The sequence below is a fragment of the Battus philenor genome, unplaced genomic scaffold (assembly GCF_028537555.1).
Source record: "Battus philenor isolate CCGP_79_NKW_IND1 unplaced genomic scaffold, ilBatPhil1.0.hap1 SCAF_6, whole genome shotgun sequence".
Lineage (NCBI taxonomy): Eukaryota > Metazoa > Arthropoda > Insecta > Lepidoptera > Papilionidae > Battus > Battus philenor.
Genome location: NW_027181726.1, coordinates 12531303 through 12551208, shown reverse-complemented (window position 1 = coordinate 12551208; position 19906 = coordinate 12531303). Strand labels below are relative to the sequence as shown.

The following is a 19906-nucleotide window of genomic DNA, read 5'->3' as shown; positions in this document are numbered from 1 at the left end:
TGGTCTCCACTCTGTAACCTTGAGGCGATTTCGATCCATTTAAAGGAACAATACCTAATCGGTCACAACACAGAATTACATTACGTCATACCTCAGTAGATAATACACAAATTATTTATCAATCCCGGTGTAAAAATTATTAAGATGGTTATTTAGTGCACACAACTGTGCAGATTATAGAATATATCGATATATTAATGTATTCTACACCTACAATATCTGGTGACCTTAATACTGACATTTTTTTGTGTAACTAAGTTAATTTTTTTTGTATCGAAAAGTCACGAAAATATAAAGATAACGGTTTGTTTTGTTCATCATGAAATGAAATATATTTATTCATTATTTTTAGTAGACAAATAAAATATAATCATTGTATGTATCGCGATGTGTGGTATATCTTAAGATTAAAAAAGTTAATCTTAAGTTATTTTTATCTTCATAAATACATGAAATTGTGTAGTAGATATACATAACAAAACAACATGAATAATAAAATTTATATGACGATTGTTGTGGCTTGAATATGGCTTTGTCATTCTAAGTATTAAGATAAGTAGAACGCGACAGCTTTTTAAATAAATGATAAACAATGAAGCGGTCATTACTACGTTAATCTCCTAACTGAAATGATGAAATTTATTATTGTTGTCTCTTAAGTATAACTCTCTTTGAACCATTATTGCATATTTTTATATTTAAATACGAAGAACATTGGATTAGAAACTCACAATAATCTTTTAAAATGTGTCTTGTTTAGGATACTTAAAAAGTTTTCATTGCCTAGCACTGCGCGATTAAGTCTTTGATTCTACTGACATATATGGCAAATAAAATATGTCATTGCTATTATAATTTTATCCAGAATTTTTTATTAGGTTCCGTGGGTGTGAGGGGACACGGTAATGACGGTGCGTAGCTTCAATCTCTTACGGCTGCGAAGCTCGAAGGCTCCATGGGAAGCCACGATTCCCTTTCTTTCTATAGTTTCAACAAATTGAGAGGCCTTCGCGCTCTTACATCGCTTCTGTAGGCTATAAGTCGTCAATATTACTAGTTTAGCATTACTTTAACGATAAGAGAAGAAATGGCTGACTAAGTTTTGCAGCATGTCAGCTTTTTTCTTCTTAATATATATAATATGGTAAATTAAAACACCAGTATTTAGTCGATAAATATTTGACGTCAAATAATAGCAATAAAAAAGAATATTGCGATAACTCGCGTACTCGCGCGACATGTATGCGAAGTTATCGCAAGAAGCTATCAGTATAGCATAACAATGAACTTGTAATCAATTTATTATTAAAATTTATTATACAGGTCGCTTCTAACCGGTCCTATTGGTATTGGTGAGTCCTATGTCTAGTAGTGGACGTTCTACTGTTGAAATTATTATGATGATGATAATTTATTTATTATCATCATCGTATTTTTGTTGTGCGCGAAATAGAAAACTTATCTTAGCAAGTTATCGTTGTTTATTAAGAAATTAAATTCAAATTTAATTTTGTTTGTTGGTTGCGTCGTTACACCATACTTTTCCTTTACATTCCGCACACGAGAATATTTAGATTTACAAAAATGAAAAAAAAAAACAATCTCGATATTTATCTGCGATTTGACGTTCTTACAAGACAAGCTATTGTTAAATTTGTTGTAAGTTGGTTTGGTTGTAAGTTGAGAGAAATATGCATGAATTGACAGATCCCGTCGATAACTATTTCGAATTAATTGTTATTTAATTTACCTATGTACTATTATACTTTCATATATTAATTATATTTCTTTTTGAGCTACTGAAATTATCAATATTAAATGTAAATCATTTATTTATTTCTAAAATTATGATTATAGAAATAGTTATATTAATATATAAATATACACACACACATATATATATATATATATATATATATATATATATATATATATATATATATATGCATGTGATGTATTTGAAGTTATGCTGCTAGCCGATCTAGGCTTTGTACAGCTTCATCGAATTTGAGCCCATGGAAACAGAGGTCCACGGACTAAAAAATTTAACGCTGGCGATCGTACCCCAGTTACAACGAAGACGATAGGGCTCCGAGGGACCGGGCGCTTAGCGGAGTTTAGCGGCTAATATGCAGACCTCGTCGAAGTCCACATTGGCGAGGTAACGCGTGTGGGCTTTGAGCTCCTCGGCAGGCGAAGGGGACTCGGTTTGGGGTTTTGAGGGTTTCGGTTGCTCGTGAGCAACTGAGGGGGAGCAGGGGAGGATGTCGGGCTTACTTCTCGGGTAGAGTGGCTTCGTCCAAACTGCAGTGGCCGGGGGCTTGGTGGGAGAAGAGGTTTCGAAGTGGGCTTCGAAACTTTCACTGCGGGAGCGGAGGGGTTTGGTCGGGCGGCGACTTTGGGAGGGCGGAAGGTCGGGGGGCGGCATGCGCTTGACGTAGCCCCTGTAGTTGGCGAGGTGACCTTCGGTCTTGCAGAGGACACACGCGGGTGGTGTCTCTATGACCGCGGGATTATTATATTATTCTGCAGTCCCGTGATCCCCTAAGCATTTGACACAAGGTATTCTTCGCCCTTGATTTACCCATCTCGTTGTTGAGAAGCCACGTGCGGACGGATTTCCACGATTGTTTATCGTGGAGGAAGATGCGCGGGGGAGGTTTGGTCCCGTTTTCGGGAGGGCCTTGGGAGGTCACTGGTTGGGGTTGGGCGGTCGGTTTCATGGGAGCTACCGTTGGGGAGGGCAAGCGTACGGCTTTTTTAGCCGGGCTAGCCGATGGGGAAGAAGCCTTGGAGGTAGGTCGGAAAGTGCAGCACGGAGCTGCCTCTTCCTCTTTCCGGCAAAGAGGGTGATTTCGTCGTCGATACCGAGAGCTGGCTTCGGTCCGTCGATTTCCATCTTCGAATCTGAGCCTAAGTACTCGGATCCGGAGGTGTAATCCGACGAGCCGTCGCTGAGGTGCAGGTCCTCGATGGGGAGGGGCTTTCGGTTTTCGTAGTGGACGGAGGTGTCTGGTGACTGCGAGAAGTCACTCAGGAAGCGGGTGGGAAGGTTCTTGGCATCTGCCTTGTACTCCTCCGGGTATTTTATGGCCATCTTACGGTCGAAAGTGACCACCGGATTCCTGCCGATGGGGGGACCCGTGTAATGACGCCAGGATTGCGCCATTGTTGGATGGAGTAGTGAGGGTGCGGTCGGTCTACTCTGTACCTCCCTGCTGAACGGCAGGGGGGGGGGGAAGACAATGCGAGCACGGAACGATGGAGAGCGCGGGTTCGCGGAAGTCTAAATGAAGTGACCTAGGTGGGCACTCTGGGTACTCCTATACCAGACAGCGGTGTCCGGCAGGAGGTAAACTTGCGTTACTAAGTGTCACCACGCATCAGCAAATCTGTCTAAGCTCGGCGAAGACTGAACCCTAAACGTTCGTACGGACGCAGAGTCACCCGACGTCCGTAAAACGCGCCTAACAGCCCTAGCCTTACCTACCTAATTCCCTAAGCAATCCACGCGGGGGAGCCGTTGGGGAATCAGTGCCAAGTCACACGCGGACCGCGGCCCCACCTCGGGGCGGGGAGTAACGGCGACAATGCGCGACTGGCAAGCGAATACGCAAGAAGCGAGCAGGCCGGCGGATGTTGACCGAGCACGTAGCTCGGGTGCGGTTTGCTTGTGAACTTGGCACGACGAAGGAGCCATCCGGACCGAAGCGGCAGGAACAGCGCAGTCTGCGTCCGTTAACAAACTGAACATACGATCACTGCTGGTTCGCAGGGACGATCTTAGACGTTTTCTACAGTTAGAAACAGAAAGTTGCGTCAGCTACTACGGGAGGTGGGGAAGTCTGAAGACACTTCCGACACTTCAAACGCGGAGCGTAGCGAATCCGTGCGCACAGGCACAGGATTTAACGGGCAACATCAGTTGAAAGGGAGGCGGGAAAGTCCGAGGTCATATCCACACTTCATAACGCTGTGCTCAGAAATTCCTTGCACCGGGGTGCAAGGCAGCGAATCTTATTGCAAGTCAACATTACGGGAGGCGGGAAAGTCGGGAGACACGTCCGAACGCTCCAAGCGCTGAGCTCGCAATCTGAATTTTCAAACCACATATTCAGACACTAATAATTTAGGTCTAGACAAAGCATTGGTTACTGCTGGAAGGAGCAACGGAGAAAACGGCTCTACAATCTTCATATTTAAATGGAATGATAATATCTTTAGGGGTTAATGAACTTGATAAACTAAATGTGATAAATCAATCGACTATTCGTAGAAGTATTGTCAAATTAAATAAAAATAGAGGTTCTGTCTTTAAACCTTTTCGTCTCGGCGTGACGCACTTTTAAAATATTTTAAATTCATTTGAAGGTCCGAAAAAAAAATATTTTCTGTTACTGGATTATTAGCGTTACAAATACATATATGACAGAAATATTCATAAAATGGACACTGGACGGATCAAAACAGAATCAGCATGTGTTATAAAATTTCAACTCATGACGATTTTGCAATCATTTTCTTTTTGAACACTTTTTCAAGTTTTTATATTTATTTCGTAATAAATGATGGAAGTATATGAAACGGAAATGCCACCAAATATATTCGTAGATTTTCAAACGCTGTAGGGATCTTGGAATTCTCATAAATAATTGTAATTTGAAGTTATTGAGATGACAGATAGCTGTTCTCAATCTAGTTTATGTCAAATAGTTATGACATGAATGATATGACTACTCTGAAACTTAATAGTTTATGATGCAATTAAATACATATACAGGGCGATTGATTATAGGTGTAAAAGTTTAAAACGAGTAAATATCTCAAAAATCCTCATTTGCTGTCAAATAGTATTTGGTGAATCTTATTTAAAATTAGCGGTTACAGAAATATTAAGCAACGGATCATTACATTTTACAATAAAATTGATTATTGTTTATTACCTGTGCATACAGACTTGATACCATAAAGAGTTACTAGTCTATATGTATATAATAATGATATATATGTAATATATATATGTAATGTGACGACATTTTTTCTGATAACGGTTTTTGCAGTACAATAAACTTGAAACATAAGTATACATATTAAAGAGAGAACTTATGCATGTTGCTATCCTAACATTTCAGTACGCAAGCAAAAGTCGACACAAGCACTTGTGTTAACATTAATTCATATTATTGAGGTATAAATTATTGATAAAACTACAAAAATGATTGATGTGAATGATAAAGTAGTATTTCTGACTGGTGGTGCTAAGGGAATAGGCGCAGCTGTTGTTAAAGAGTTTCTTCAAAGAGGTGCTAAGGTAAATAACGAATTAATAAAGAAACAAAATTACACTTGTTATAAATGTCTGTACGATTCATAAAACTAGTTAATTTCTTATGTATACGGTTACACAATTATTTTAGAATTATAATGTACATTAAAAAGACTTTCAATAAAGATTTGTAAAGCTTGATAATGAATTTCAGTACCGTATAAAGGACATTGCGAAAGTAATACAAAAAAAATTTTTCGATTGAATTCTTCTAAATCCGGGCATTCCTCAAGAACCATCGTAGGTCTAAGTTCAAAATGTTACTGTTACTGAGCAGCTTAATTTGATTCTAGATTCTATCAAATTGAAATGTTATACTTCTAATGATAATATAACATGGTAAACATATTTTGTTAATAGCATGTCGCATTTTTGGATATCGACAAAAATGGCGGATTGAAATTTGAAAATGAATTAGCGGAATGTTATGGGAAAAATAAAGTGAAGTTTATAGAATGCGATGTCGGTGATGATGAACAGTTGTTTGGTGCCTACAACAGTGTTATCGCTGATAATGGATACATTGATGTTGTTATTAATAACGCTGGAGTAGGAGAACAGAATAATGATAACTATAAGAATATAATTAACATTAATATTGTAAGTATTTTTTTTTTGTTTTTACATCTATGTATTAATTTTTTTTGATGTTTTATTATTATTCATACCATTTAAAGGTTTCGTAAAAGAACGATGTTTTAATTAATGGTTTCATTAGTGTAATCACTACATTTATTTTAATAATCCTATCATTGCGATGTCTATTTCTGTGTCCTATCATTGCTAGCATTGTTCTCGTGTGTTACAGTAGCAACGATTGTTTATATTAGTGTTATAATATTACTTGGATTAGTTATTCTTTGCATTCTTTTTGGGTATGATAAAAGAGCTATTTATTATACGCGTATGCTTATTAATGATATGTAAAATGTTTGTCTGTTATTATATAAAAATAAATAAAATTCATCTATATCAAAATGTAATGGCTGTTAACACAATTATTCAATTGTGAGTAATTTATTATTTTACTCATTAATTCATTTGGGTGTGCTGATAATTACTTTTTTTTAAAGTCTCGGAAGTGAAAAACGTTGCCATTATAATTTTTATTTCCCGTCGTCTCTGTGAATACAGTTACATTAACATATAATGGTGGTACTATGCTAAGCAGTATTCCATCTATTAAGATATTAGCACGCTTGTGTGCGTGCACGTGCAGTCACTGATTATATAACACAAGGTTTATAATTTCAGAGAGCGTTGATTACGAGCACCATAAAGGGTTTGGAGCACATGAGGGTGGATCGAGGTGGCAAAGGCGGTACAATAATAAACGTTTCATCAACTGCAGCGCTATGTCAGTTGTCTCCAAGTTATTTTGTGTATTTCGCAACTAAAAGCGCTGTACAACAATTTAGCAATTGCATCGGAGTAAGTCGATATTTATTCAATCCAAAGAGCTTGTGAACATTTGAAAGTTTCTAAGTGAAATCTTCCGACTATATTAGAAGCCATAGCAACCATGAGGTTTTACGTATAATGGCGTTGGAAGGCAAGGTACCAAATAGGTTGCACCTATGAAATGCTGCTATTTGGAAAATATTACCTAACACTTATTCCAGTAAAGCAAATTAAGAACCCGCGAACGGAAGGTTTTTCCTCATTTTACGACGTACGAAGATGAACGTTTCTTAGTGCATGTTATGTAATCTGGTAGAAAGGATGGATATTTATGAAATTTGAAATTTTCAATATGTCCAGCGTCTTCCGAAACACTTAAGATCATCTGTCCATCTCGTAGATGTACTTCCTGTTCTGCGCTTACTTGTCTGAAGTCCTCAATCCCTGACCTTAAAGCAGCTTATTCTATGCTTCCTGTGGCCTGACCACCGTCACTCCAACTGGCTAATCCACTGGGTTATGCTTGATATTTTAGTTCGTCTGCATACATTGTTAGCTGCTAACTATTATACTAAAACATCTAGCTCCTATCGGCCGCGATGTACTGAACACGCATCACACAAATACCCAAGACACCAGCGGTCCTGTCCGTCAAACCCGTGTTTAAGCGTCTGCCGGCGAGAGAGGCCCGTATCGTTCTCGACCGCCAAGTAGTCCTCGCTTCGCAAAACTTACACTACACTACACTATACACTTACACAGGTATAGTCCCTCTTCGTGCATACGTCTGCGATGTAACTGGGATGCAATCACTTTTTTAGCCTCAATATCGATGAAGCTACACAAAACCAAAGTCGGCTAGCAGCAAAATATCAATCACATCATATACTAAATACATACTATTATACTACACAAATACTACGAACGAAATTAACTAAAAGTATATGCATTCAAGTAGATTCGCGGATCAATAACAGCATTGGTTTAGGTGGCTTATCTTTCTTTTTCATTTACCCTTCTGACCAACTGTTTTTTTTTTCTTTTACGCTCGCCACATTCAGCGCTATTAGCAAAACTTATTTTAACATTCAAAATAGTTCCAAGCACCTTCTGTATCCATCATAGTTACTCAACATAACCACACTAATTTAGTCACCATATTAAATTGAATGTTTAAACTTTTATTATACATCGATATCTCTAATAAATAATTATATTGGAAACAAAATACTTACTGTTCATGGAGATCTTTGAAAGGTGCAGTGGTCATCTATAACAAAACGAGAACAATTATTCAAATAAGTCAAAGGTGGTATTTCTTAATTGTAACAAGTATTGCTAATTGAAGTTAATTAAAAAAAAATAGAAGTAATTGTAAGTAAAAAGACAGAAAATTGAACTTTTTGTCTGTTTTCATTTTAGATGCAGAATTACTACTCGCGTACAGGAGTTCGAGTGGTGACAGTATGCCTCGGTTCTACGGACACAGAAATTCTGGGACTGATGAAGAGTTTTGATCCAGAGGCAGAGGACGAAATCAGAAGAATTGTGTCCATCTACCCCGTACAAAGGTTACGAAAATAAGTTTTAAAATAAAAAAATATGACGTAGCTCATTTATCTCGAAAAAAATTACTAGTTTTTACAATTATTTTCAATCATCTTTTATGATTTAACATTACGTTACAATAATTTATTTTTGTAATGGAATACACCAGGCCAATAAATTCTGGCAGTCTGCATAAAAAGTAGCATAAACAATTAATTTGAATTTGAATGATGCGAATTTTATAAACACCTTTCTTACTATAATCGAATTTAGTTATTTATTATCTCTAAAACCAGTGGCGTAGCTAGGGGTGGCGAGCGGGGCGGCCGCACCAGGCACCACAAGTAGGGGGGGCACCAAAGTTGAAAATAATTTTTTTGATTTTTTTTTTGAATGATGAATAATGAAATTTTAAAAGAAAAACGAAAACCATAAATTAAAGTAAATAACATGAAAAGAATATCGAATTTTACTATTTTTATGCTAAAAAAGTTGTTAAATAATATGAACATTAAAAAAATAAACAGTTACATATTATAATATACACAGTGTTTAAGCCTTTTCATTCACAAAACTCATAAAGTGTTTTTTAAAAGGGCCCTAAATGACAAAATAATAAATTATTACATTATTGCAAGATTATTTAATGATAAACAGATTAAATTATCTTGCAATAATGTCAATAGAACATGAACTAGTCGACACTGTTGATTTTGAAAATGTGATTAATGACTTTGCAGACCAAAAAGCGAGGAATGTTCGTTTTTAAATTTTCCCAATAAAATTTTATTAAGATCCAATGTTATATATATATATATATATTTATTATTATTTTGAACCAAAAAAATATATATTAACTACATTTTGTTCTGAATTTTGAAATTATTTAGACTCTTTAGGGGGGGGGGGGGGGGGAGCACGAAGCCCCAATCTGCCCCAGGCCCCAAATACCATAGCTACGCCACTGTCTAAAACCATTGTAAAACAACATTGCCAAAAAACAATTTTGCAATATGTTTGATAATGCTATAAGCTAAAACCATATTTATTTGGAAAACATATTCATAACAATATGATGTACCATATGTTAATTGATAGAATTGTTTTCAATTCAGCTCTTCAAAGCTCTCAAATCTTTAACCAATCACCTTGTATGATAAGAGTGTTACTGTTTCGAGTGAAAATGAATTTCTCATGAGGCAGCGGTGGATTAAATACAATAGGAGGCGATGTAATAGTGGGAGCCATCTATAATGTTTATTACGCTATTATATAAAATTGGTAAAATTAGGTATTTTATAAAAATAGGCCTTAAAATTTTTCTTCTTGTACTTAAGTCTTTCATCATCTTTAATTACTCCTTAGTAAATAATTGTTTTCCATCAGCCTGGAAGCGTGCAAATATTATTCCTCTTCCAAAAGTCTCCAATTCTACGTCCTTTTCCAATTTTCGTCCCATATCTTTATTGCCTTACCTTTCCAAAGTCCTCGAACACATTGTCCACAATCAGCTGTCTTCTTATCTTACATCAAATAGTCTACTTTCTCCCTTCCAGTCAGGTTTCCGGTCAGGTCACAGTACTGTGACAGCGCTGCTAAAGGTCACAGATGATATACGTCTTGCGACGGAGGACAAGTCTCTGACGATATTAACACTACTCGACTTTAGCAGCGCTTTCAATTCTGTAGACTTTGATGTCCTTCTCGCTATTCTTCGCTCTCTTAACGTCTCTCCTCTTGCTTTGGCGTGGTTTGAGTCTTTCCTTCGTGGTCGTTCTCAGCGGATCCACTCTGATGATGTCTCCTCAGACTGGTGCGATCTCGGTGCGGGTGTGCCGCAGGGTGGTGTACTGTCAACACTCCTGTTTTTCGTTTTTATAAACACAGTCACCACTGTAATTTTGTCTAACTTCCATCTTTATGCAGACGACTTGCAGATCTATCGGCATTTTAAAATCTCTGATCTTGATGATGCTATTGCTCTTATCAATGCCGATCTGGAGCGGATCTCTACTTGGGCTAAGTCATTCGGACTAGTAGTAAACCCGAAAAAGTCACAGGCTTTGCTTATTGGGAGCGCATATATGTATAAGCGTCTTGGCGCTGTCACTGCTATCCGTCCATTGCTTTACGATGGCGTTATTATACCTTTTAGCAAATCTGTAAAGAATCTTGGGGTAATCATCGATTCCAATCTGTCTTGTCTCCAGCACGTCAATGAGGTCAGCAAAAAGTTACATTTTTCACTTCACTCGCTCAAATGCCTCCAGAACTTTTTACCTCTGAAAACCAAGATCTCCCTCGTACAGACTCTCCTTTTCCCCATTCTTGACTACGCTGACGCGTGCTACCTGGATGCCACTGAGGAGCTTCTAAACAAACTAGAGCGTCTCCAAAATGTATGTATTAGATTTATTTTCGGTTTACGTAAGTACGATCATATTTCCCAGTTCCGATCGCAACTCAAGTGGCTTCCAATTCGTCACCGCAGGAACGCTCATGTTCTTTCTACTCTCTATAACATCCTATACAATCCCTCTGCTCCTTCTTATCTCCGTAACCTCTTCCACTTCTCCCGGGCCCAGGACAAACCTTGTCGTTCGAACGTAAGGACGTCACTGGCCATCCCCACCCATCACTCTGATTTCTTTTCCTATTCCTTCACTGTCCATGCCGCAACATTATGGAACGCTCTCCCCTACGAAGTACGTGATTGTCCATCATTACCTGTATTTAACAAGCGAGTCAAAGAGCACTATTTATCGCTAGTTGTCTAGTATATATAATATTTTTAGTTATATATGTTATATATGTATTTATGCTTAAATTATGTATATATATTATTTATTATGCTTATTTTTGTAAGTATATAATATGTAAGTATACATTTATGTTCATGTTAAGTATGTAATTATGGTCAAAACAAACAAACAAACAACAAAAGTCGTATCTATTGTAAATATTTCAATTTAATTAATGTGCACGTTGTGTCTGCCTTACTTTTTATGAATCTCCTTCCGTAGGCCTACTGGAAGAAATTTCTGGTTAGAAATAAGTAGTGCCTGTTGTGTCAGTTATATTTGTATTGTTACTTTAGTGTTTTTATTGTGTACAATAAACTGTTAAATAAATAAATAAAATAAGTATTTGAGGAAACTGGGAACTCTAATCCTTAGAAAAAGTTTTACATTTTCGCCGTCGTAGTTTCAGCCCATAGAAGCTCATATCATAATCGCTACGCTTAGCAGCCAGGTTCGCTATCGTAGTATGGTATTGTAGTACGCACAGGACGCTGCTGTGCCTCCTCCTGAAACTTGTTAGTGAGCAGTGGCAATAGTATATAATTAATGCACAAAGTGTGAATTATATAAAATTGTATCCCGGGAATCGAACCCACGACCTACGATCGCAACTCTTCATTTACCACTGAACTGCGACTGTTACTACATCACCTGTGTTTTGTTTTACTAAACTTTATCTGGTATTGTTTCCAACTATAGTTCGAGTTTCTTTAGAAATTGTCCAATCAAAAAGTTTTAATGTTTTTTATATTAATTATTAGTCTAAATTTTCAAAATATATACAGCTTTTAATGTGGAAACAAGAAGAAACAGAAATAAATCTATGATTAAATGGTTTGTAGTTTAAACATAATTCTGATATCTTTTATGTATTATATATATATACGAGCGTCAATGCCTCTGTAAAACAAAGTAATTAAAACGGTTTTGAATAAATTATACGCGATAATTTGTTCACACCATTATATATTTTTTCAATACGGATTTTCTAGATTTTTGCTAACATTTAAGTATTTACTTTACAGCTTGGAATCTGCAGCACGGGGCTTATTAACTGCCTTTGAACTTGGCGAGAGCGGGGACACCTGGCTTGTAAACAACGATAAACCTGCACGCAACATAACGGAGAAAATTAAGAAAGCGTATGAGATAATGTCTGAAGATTTGCTTAACTAACCATCGGGCTACAACGTCCCGAAACATACGGAATATAATTGTATATAATTATACCAGCGGATAAAGATTTTTGTAATAATATAATATTAATTTATTCATATGGTTACCCATTTAAAATCATTTATAGTAAAGAATTGAGTTCGTTAAGAGCAGAAAGGCAGAAGTCACCAATTTAACAGAAACTAGAATCAGATTGATCTCTCCTATAAAAGCTTCCTTCAATTCGGCTTTTGCTGTGGTCACATTTATAAAATCCTTAACATAATTAAATAAAAAGATCATTTTCCTGCCAAGCTTTGTTATTCCTTCGAAAATCCTACATACTATGTTAGGATTTTTTGCACTTTTTTGTTTAATGAATTTTTTTAATATATTACTAGACAATTTCGAGACAATATATGGTAGCGTGTTGTAGTATCGTACACAGTTGCTCAAAAGTTACCAATTTTATAAAGCTAAGGGAATAAATATGTATATCTATGAACTCATGATTTGTGTATATATTTTAAAACTTCTGAGTTTGACTGCTACGCGGCACAAAAGCGCTTTGTTATTTAATTTCTAAAACTACGACGCAGTGTTTCTGCGCTGCAAGTTTCAGTTTGTCTTTGTTGACCTGGACGTGCGTTTCCCCCTCATACTATACCCATAACGTATTTTAATTTATTTTTACCACTTCACTGCTTAAAACTTTAGGGAATATAATTATTAAAATTGATTTTTATTTGTCTTATTGAGAGTGTTTTGTTCGAAGCGATAATGAGTTCAATGCATTTATAAAAGATAGTGTTTAGCATTATCCTAAATATTAAGGCGTTTTTTTATTATCGTTGTAACTCACAATAAATATTAATAGTCATGTAAATAAATACACTAAATAATTTATATGTGAATTCTTGTATTCATTTATAAGAATTAAAACCTGTTCCATATTCAAAGACATATATATTAGGAGAATTTAAATATATTTAAATAATTATAATTTCATTCTGAAACTACACTTTTACAATTTTTTTATGAATAAAAACTCTAGTACCTGGCGTTTGAATCATCGTTTCAACCCATAGTCACGCCCTGCCAGTCATAGGTCAGCCCCAAAGATCTATGGAGGATATAACTTAATCGCCACACTTGTCAGGCGGGTTGGCGATCGCGGTTTAGTATTATGGTATGCAGAGGACCTTACTGCCATACTCTGAAAACTTATTTGTAAGCAGTTGCAATTAATTAATGAACTAATTGTGAATAACATAAGACTGTATTCCGGAAATCAGACCCGCGACCTACTTGTAAGTTTTAGTTATTACCGCTGCTCACATAGCATTTGAGTACATACATGAATTACAGTAATTTAAATGAAGTTGAATAGATACGTTTTTATATGTAAATATAACGGTATTTACATGGATTGGTGAAAATCGACTGTTTATAATAGATTAACAGTTCCGACGAAATATTACTATGACATACTATATCAAATGCCGGGTATACCTTGTTGATATCTGTATATTCATAAATAGAGACGATGCTATCAGTTGAGTCATTTTCCACTTAAGAGTTATGCATACTGGTATAAAAAATACATTCTACTTTATTTCTTAAAGAAGTGCGGCATATTTCATGTTTTATTAAAAGCAAAGAATTATGCACACAAAATATAAAGCAAAGAACATAAGCTAAATAAACATAAATAAAAAAAGTAAAAGCGTTTATATTTATTATAGAATAACGCAAAAATATCCACAATAGGTAAGCTATTATTGCACGAAAACCTCTGTTTATAGATTTATCATAGATATTTTATAATTTTTAAATTATTAAAATCGAGATAGACGTTTATTATGAAATTCTAAAATATTTCTGCCTAAAATTTTTTTCACAGATGGTTATTTGCGACGTAAGATTAATATTTACTGCAACGATGAAAGATCCATAATAATTCTCCGGCGTTCCCGACATTTAATATTTTCGTTAAGAAAAGTCAATGTGCCGTCGCTTTTATATTCAAAAACACAACCTTAATTTAATAAATGAAATGAGATTTTATTCAAATCAATACATTGGAATTTATTAAATACATTTCACATAAATATAATTAAAAATAAAATAATATATCTTTTTACGTTCATGAATCAAGAATGGTATATAATACCAATAATACGACAATAGTGGTATTGTTACCAGATTGGTTGTTCACCGAGCTCTTGGATTATTTTAGTGGGCGCTGGATAGAGAGATCTTTCGTAAGGCTCCATGAGTAGAATTCGGCTAAGGCTAACTTAAAACGAATATATCATAGCAACATAAGGGCGCCAGAGAGAGACGAACCTCAGCTTGGTCGGTTGCTCCTGACTGACATTGCTACCACTTTTGAAAGTTCTTAAAAAGAAGAAGCGGCGTTAGATACTCTGGCAACGATATTAAAATTAAAGGCGTTTATTTAACGAATTTTTGTGAATTGTTTTATAGGTAGGCTGTTCTGTTGTTTTGTCGTGGCTGGAGACTCGATAACGTATCTCAGCCTTAAGACAGCGCGGCGTTGTAAATTTCCCGCGGGATGTTATACAGCTTACAATTAGTGAAAATGAATGAAAAACGAATAAAATAGCAGCAGTGTCGATATGATATGTTATTATTATGGTAAAGTCTATTATTTGCTTTACGAAGCAAAGGTGACTTAAGTCGACAGTAAATGTTTTAATTTATTAGCATTGAAATTGAAATAACAGTGAGTATGCTTTATTTGGTCAGATATAGTGACTTAAACCTTATATACACACACACACACACACATATAAAAAAAATACACATATATAAAAAAATCTATCCTGAAACTCTGATAGCTACAATGCTATCCTCGCCTTCGGCCTGGGAACTTACGAGCGCGTACTGTACGACGGTGCTGAAGGAGTTGCGTAAAATAGAGCAAGAGCGGAGGAAGTTGGCCTGAACAGCCACTCTATCAGAGAAAGCTGCGGCTAAATCCCCCCCGCGAAGTAATGCCTAACGGCCATGCCGTGTGGACCAGGGATACCGAAGAGAGAGGATTGTTTTTAGTCGGTATTGATCTAGATCGAGTCCGACATACGGGGCACCAACATCAGGCCCTATATATATATATATATATATATATATATATATATATATATATATATATATATATATATAGATTGCAATGATTGAAAAAAAATTTCACCAAATAGATAAAATTATATTTTTATAACACAAATACAATGGACTCCGACTTAACATTAAAATGCACAATTACATATCTTTTGTGTAACATAAGGCAGTCTTATCGCTGAGAGAGATCTCTTACAGTCAATCACAAGAAAGAATCACAAAGCAGAAAATTAGGAGTGTGTTTCTGCTGAAACTTAAGTTAAAATACGGAAATAATCGTATTAGTTATATAAATTAATAATTAATAACGATATAACTTTACATAAATTAAATAGAGGTAAAATAGTTAAAGTTAACAAAACCTATGCGAAAAAATATCAGTTTTTTTTAAATGAATAAATCATCTATCTACTCATCGTATTTGAAAACTTGCTGGTCTCGGTAAATGCTAGTTTGCAACAGTTTATTTTACTAAGTGCACATTTTATTTTCTATAAATATCATACCGTTTTTTTGCAATTTTATTACAACTATAATCAATTTAAAGTAGAAAACGACTCCAATAAGCCAGCGTTGTTCCTAATTCGACATAACAATTTGCATTTTTTATACAACTGATAATACAAATTGGCTGCTTTGATAGTAATATCGTTGACCTTCAATTTTTTATGGTTAAACAAAACCAGAACATTTAAAAAATCGTTCTATAATTTTTTAAATATTGATCACAATAATGATAATAATAAAATTAATTGGAAGTAAAATATAAATTACATATTAAGTTAAAATCTCGTTGAGGAACATGAAAAAGATAACAATAGTATATGTTGTACTCCTTACATGTTAGTTTGCATGTTACAGTCGATGTGGACACTCGTGTATCGAATTTATAATAATCAGTATATCCGATTTGATAGTGTATTTTTCGTAAAGCTGCAAAAATGATTGAAGTGAATAATAAGGTAGTGTTTCTGACTGGCGGCGCGAATGGAATAGGAACAGCTATTATAAAGGAATTTCTTCAAAGGGGAGCTAAGGTAAATAACATTAAATAAAATAATGTAAAAATTATCAATGTATGTTAATGTAAATAATCTATTAAAGGTTTTTATCTATTTTTATTACAGCATATAGCATTTTTGGATATCGACAAAAATGGTGGAATGAAACTTGAAAATGAATTAGCGGAATGTTTCGGGAACAATAAAGCTAAGTTTATAGAGTGCGATGTGGGAGACGATGATCAATTGTTTGGTGCCTTCGACAGTGTTATTAATGCTAATGGATACATAGATGTTATAATAAATAACGCTGGACTTCCAGAACAGAGTGACAACTATAAAAATTTAATTAACATTAATTATGTAAGTAATTTAATGTCTTTTGTTCATTTTTTTATCATATCTTGAAAAGAATTAGTAAGACGTTACATTTTTCAAGCTATGTTTTTATTTTTTTGTTTGTTTAATGTAATTATAAAATTTATTTTAATAATGTTATCACCGCAGTGCCTGCTTCTGCAGTATTTCAATTGTTGTATTATGTTTGTGTGTTCCACTTTAACGATAGCTGTGATTAGAGTGACAACCTTTGGCATTTTGTCTGGGTAAACAAATGTAGTGCATATGCTTGCATTAATACCATATAAAAGTATTATCTGTTATGATAAAAATGTAATAAAAAATTTAAGTAAGTACTTAAATAGTTTCTAATGTCACATAATAATATGATTGTAGGAAATTTGATGCTATTTCAGAAAGCTGTAGTTACGAGCACCATTAAGGGTATGGAGTACATGAGAAAGGATCGAGGTGGTAAAGGCGGAACAATAATAAATGTTTCGTCAATCGCAGCGTTATGTCAATTGGCTCCGATCTTTTTTGTGTACTTCGGTACTAAAAGTGCTGTTTTACAATTTAGCAATTGCATTGGGGTAAGTCAATTCCAGCAGTGGCTGCTTTGACGCAAATGGCATTAAACCATGTTTATTTATCTGTATAAAAAATATCTCAAGTCAGACAAAAACTAATTTTTAATTAGGTGTCATATTTGATATAATTATATATATATAACATACTATTTCAAATCAAAAGTACATTGCTTTCGAACTAGTTAAGGTTACTCTTTGATTTCAAATAGATCATCTATCTAGATTGTGGGAGAATAATCAACATTGCGCTTGCTATTCTGTAGTCTACAGAACTATACCCATGGGTATCTGTTTTCTATTATTATTATTTTATATTATAATTACGAGCTATTCCCTTCATAGTTGATTGAGCGACCAAAGATTGAACATGCTAAAAAGACCAAACGTTACAGTAAACTGAAATAATAAATCAAAAAATTATGAGAACGCATCTGCAGTCGAGCAGTCAAAAATGCATGTAAATATATCCTTGACAATTTAGTTTTTTTATTTTTGTTTAGTAAACAATGAAACATGATGTGATTTTTTTAGTATTAACCCTGGAAAATCTAGTATTGAACTGTAGACGCCATTTTGTGATTTTATCTATAAGGTTTGCAATAATATCTTTTTGATTATAAGTATACGCAGCTAAGGCGTCCACATATAATGTGGATAGATAGCGTCTTTGTTAGGGTTACTGGTGTTATTAGAGATCTGGGGGAAAAGCCTATATCCAGAAGTGGACGTTCTAAAATTTAATTGATGATGACGAAATGATAAAATGATTTTAGTGTAAATGCATTATTTCAGAAGCAGAATTACTACTCTCGCACAGGTGTTCGAGTAATTACAATATGCTTCGGTTGTACAGATACTGCTATGTTTTATGAAATGAAAAGTTTTGACAAAGAGGCCGAGGAAGAAATGAATAATACTTTAAAATCATTACCTTTGCAAAGGTACGTTAAGACTACGATTTCTTAAGCCATCGTGTTTAATTTTGTGTTTTGTGTTCTCTTTATTGTACACGAAATATCAAAAATAAAACTTAGTTATTATAGCATTTAAAAGTACAATGGGCGTACTGTATAGATATTTGTTTATATTTATTAGGAAGCTAATTCTGGTTAAATATTAACGAAGTTAAATTAATTTGAATTCTTAGCATAATAGTTTTTAACGGACGGTGTTACATGATTTTCTTGTTTTACCAGTCTGGTTAGATATTTATGACCCATAGGTCCTTCGTATTTGCTGAAGTAATATCGTTTAATAGTTTTTTTTTTATGTTCCCTACGTTTCGAGTGCTTTCCAGTAGTGCACTTAGTAGTGAAGGACGAAAAGGATGTTGAAAATTTATATATCACAGTTGGAGGTACCTTTAGACTTGTTCCTTAAATAAGCTTTATATCGTTTACATATTTAATACTGCTGAATTTAAGACATATGTTAAGTGATGTTTACGAAGTAGTAACTAGTATGCAACGCTCGTTTACGTATCTCACAAACAGGTAAACATTGTGTTTTGCGCTGTACCCAATGACTAGTTGTTGGCATTTTAAAACAAATGTAGAGATTGTTACAAAAATATTAACTTTACAGCGTCGATAACGCAGCGCGTGGTTTGGCTGAGGTATTTGAAGTTGCCGACAGTGGAGACACCTGGTTAATTCATAATAATAAACCTGCACGCAACATAACGGAGAGAATTAAGAAAGCGTACGATATAATGTCCGAAGATTTGTTTTAATAGCCATCGGTTATAAGTGCTAAAATATAAAAAATTTATTTGGATTGTAAGTTTTATTATGGTTTTAAATAAACGTTGGAATAGTAACTTGCGTAGTGTTTTATTTTTTTTAAAGAGTGATATCAGCTTTACCGTTATCACTAATATCTCATTTGGTTACAATAAATTTCCATAAAAACACAGTTTTGAAGATTACTTTAGAATTAGTTAAAGTAGTCTTCCTGCATACGTTGGTAGGGCAAGAAGTGAGCTTTTCTGTGTAGCCTTGGTAATGGGGCCTCTTGTACTCCCTAATCATTTCTGGACAGGCACATTGTTTTATCCTAATACTATTTTTTTCACACTCTTCTTCAACCAATCTCAATATCTTCCATTCATTTCCCTATTATCAACCACATTCTATTGCATTCCTTTCCAAGTTTATTTACCTTTCAAATTAGTGGCTCTCTCCTCTCGCTTTATCTCCCGAATACTTAATATTACAATTTTTGTTTATTTCGTTTGTTTGTCTGTACTCTGTACTCAAATTACAAATAAACCTCCCGAATTTTGTATTTCTTATTTTTTTTCTATGGTTTTACATATCACAATTCTTTATTCTCCTTTCTTCTTTCCTAATTTTTACGTTTTAGTTCGCGAGGATATGTGTTCACAGTGTCCAGCCTAGATTATTATAGTAAACTCGGGTATAGATATATAATATATATCTGAAGTAGATTGGGATAGGTGGATTTGGAATGCGAATTATATCTCACTGCTGATGGCTTAAAATAGCTTCGGAGGTGACTCTAGTTAGCAGTTTTGAAGATTCATTACATTGCGCATACGATGAGAACTTTACGTCTTCCTTTTTCTCTTTGAGATGTTAT

At 34.7% G+C, this 19906-nt stretch overlaps 1 protein-coding gene across 3 annotated transcripts; it reads left to right on the top strand.

Moving 5' to 3' along the window:
- Window positions 1-5151: 5151 nt before the first annotated feature.
- LOC137930248 (15-hydroxyprostaglandin dehydrogenase [NAD(+)]-like) lies at window positions 5152-19066 on the top strand. Of its 3 annotated transcripts, none has more exons than XM_068773456.1 (5): window positions 5152-5311; window positions 5687-5926; window positions 17132-17308; window positions 18098-18246; window positions 18890-19066. In XM_068773456.1, the coding sequence occupies exons 1-5, from the start codon at window positions 5216-5218 to the stop codon at window positions 19035-19037; spliced, it is 810 nt and encodes a 269-aa protein (XP_068629557.1). In that variant the 5' UTR covers window positions 5152-5215; the 3' UTR covers window positions 19038-19066. The 3 variants fall into 3 exon arrangements, with proteins under 3 accessions (XP_068629557.1, XP_068629555.1, XP_068629556.1); XM_068773454.1 differs by lacking the exons at window positions 17132-17308; window positions 18098-18246; window positions 18890-19066 and adding exons at window positions 6581-6757; window positions 8150-8298; window positions 12102-12560; XM_068773455.1 differs by lacking the exons at window positions 5152-5311; window positions 5687-5926 and adding an exon at window positions 16507-16739.
- Window positions 19067-19906: the final 840 nt, after the last annotated feature.

Excerpts from the sequence above, each read along its gene's own strand:
- LOC137930248 (XM_068773454.1), top strand. The coding sequence starts at position 5,216 with ATGATTGATGTGAATGATAAAGTAGTATTTCTGACTGGTGGTGCTAAG. Across the intron at positions 5,312-5,686 it reads TTCTTCAAAGAGGTGCTAAG|CATGTCGCATTTTTGGATAT; the intron begins GTAAATAACGAA and ends TTTTGTTAATAG. Across the intron at positions 8,299-12,101 it reads TCCATCTACCCCGTACAAAG|CTTGGAATCTGCAGCACGGG; the intron begins GTTACGAAAATA and ends TTTACTTTACAG.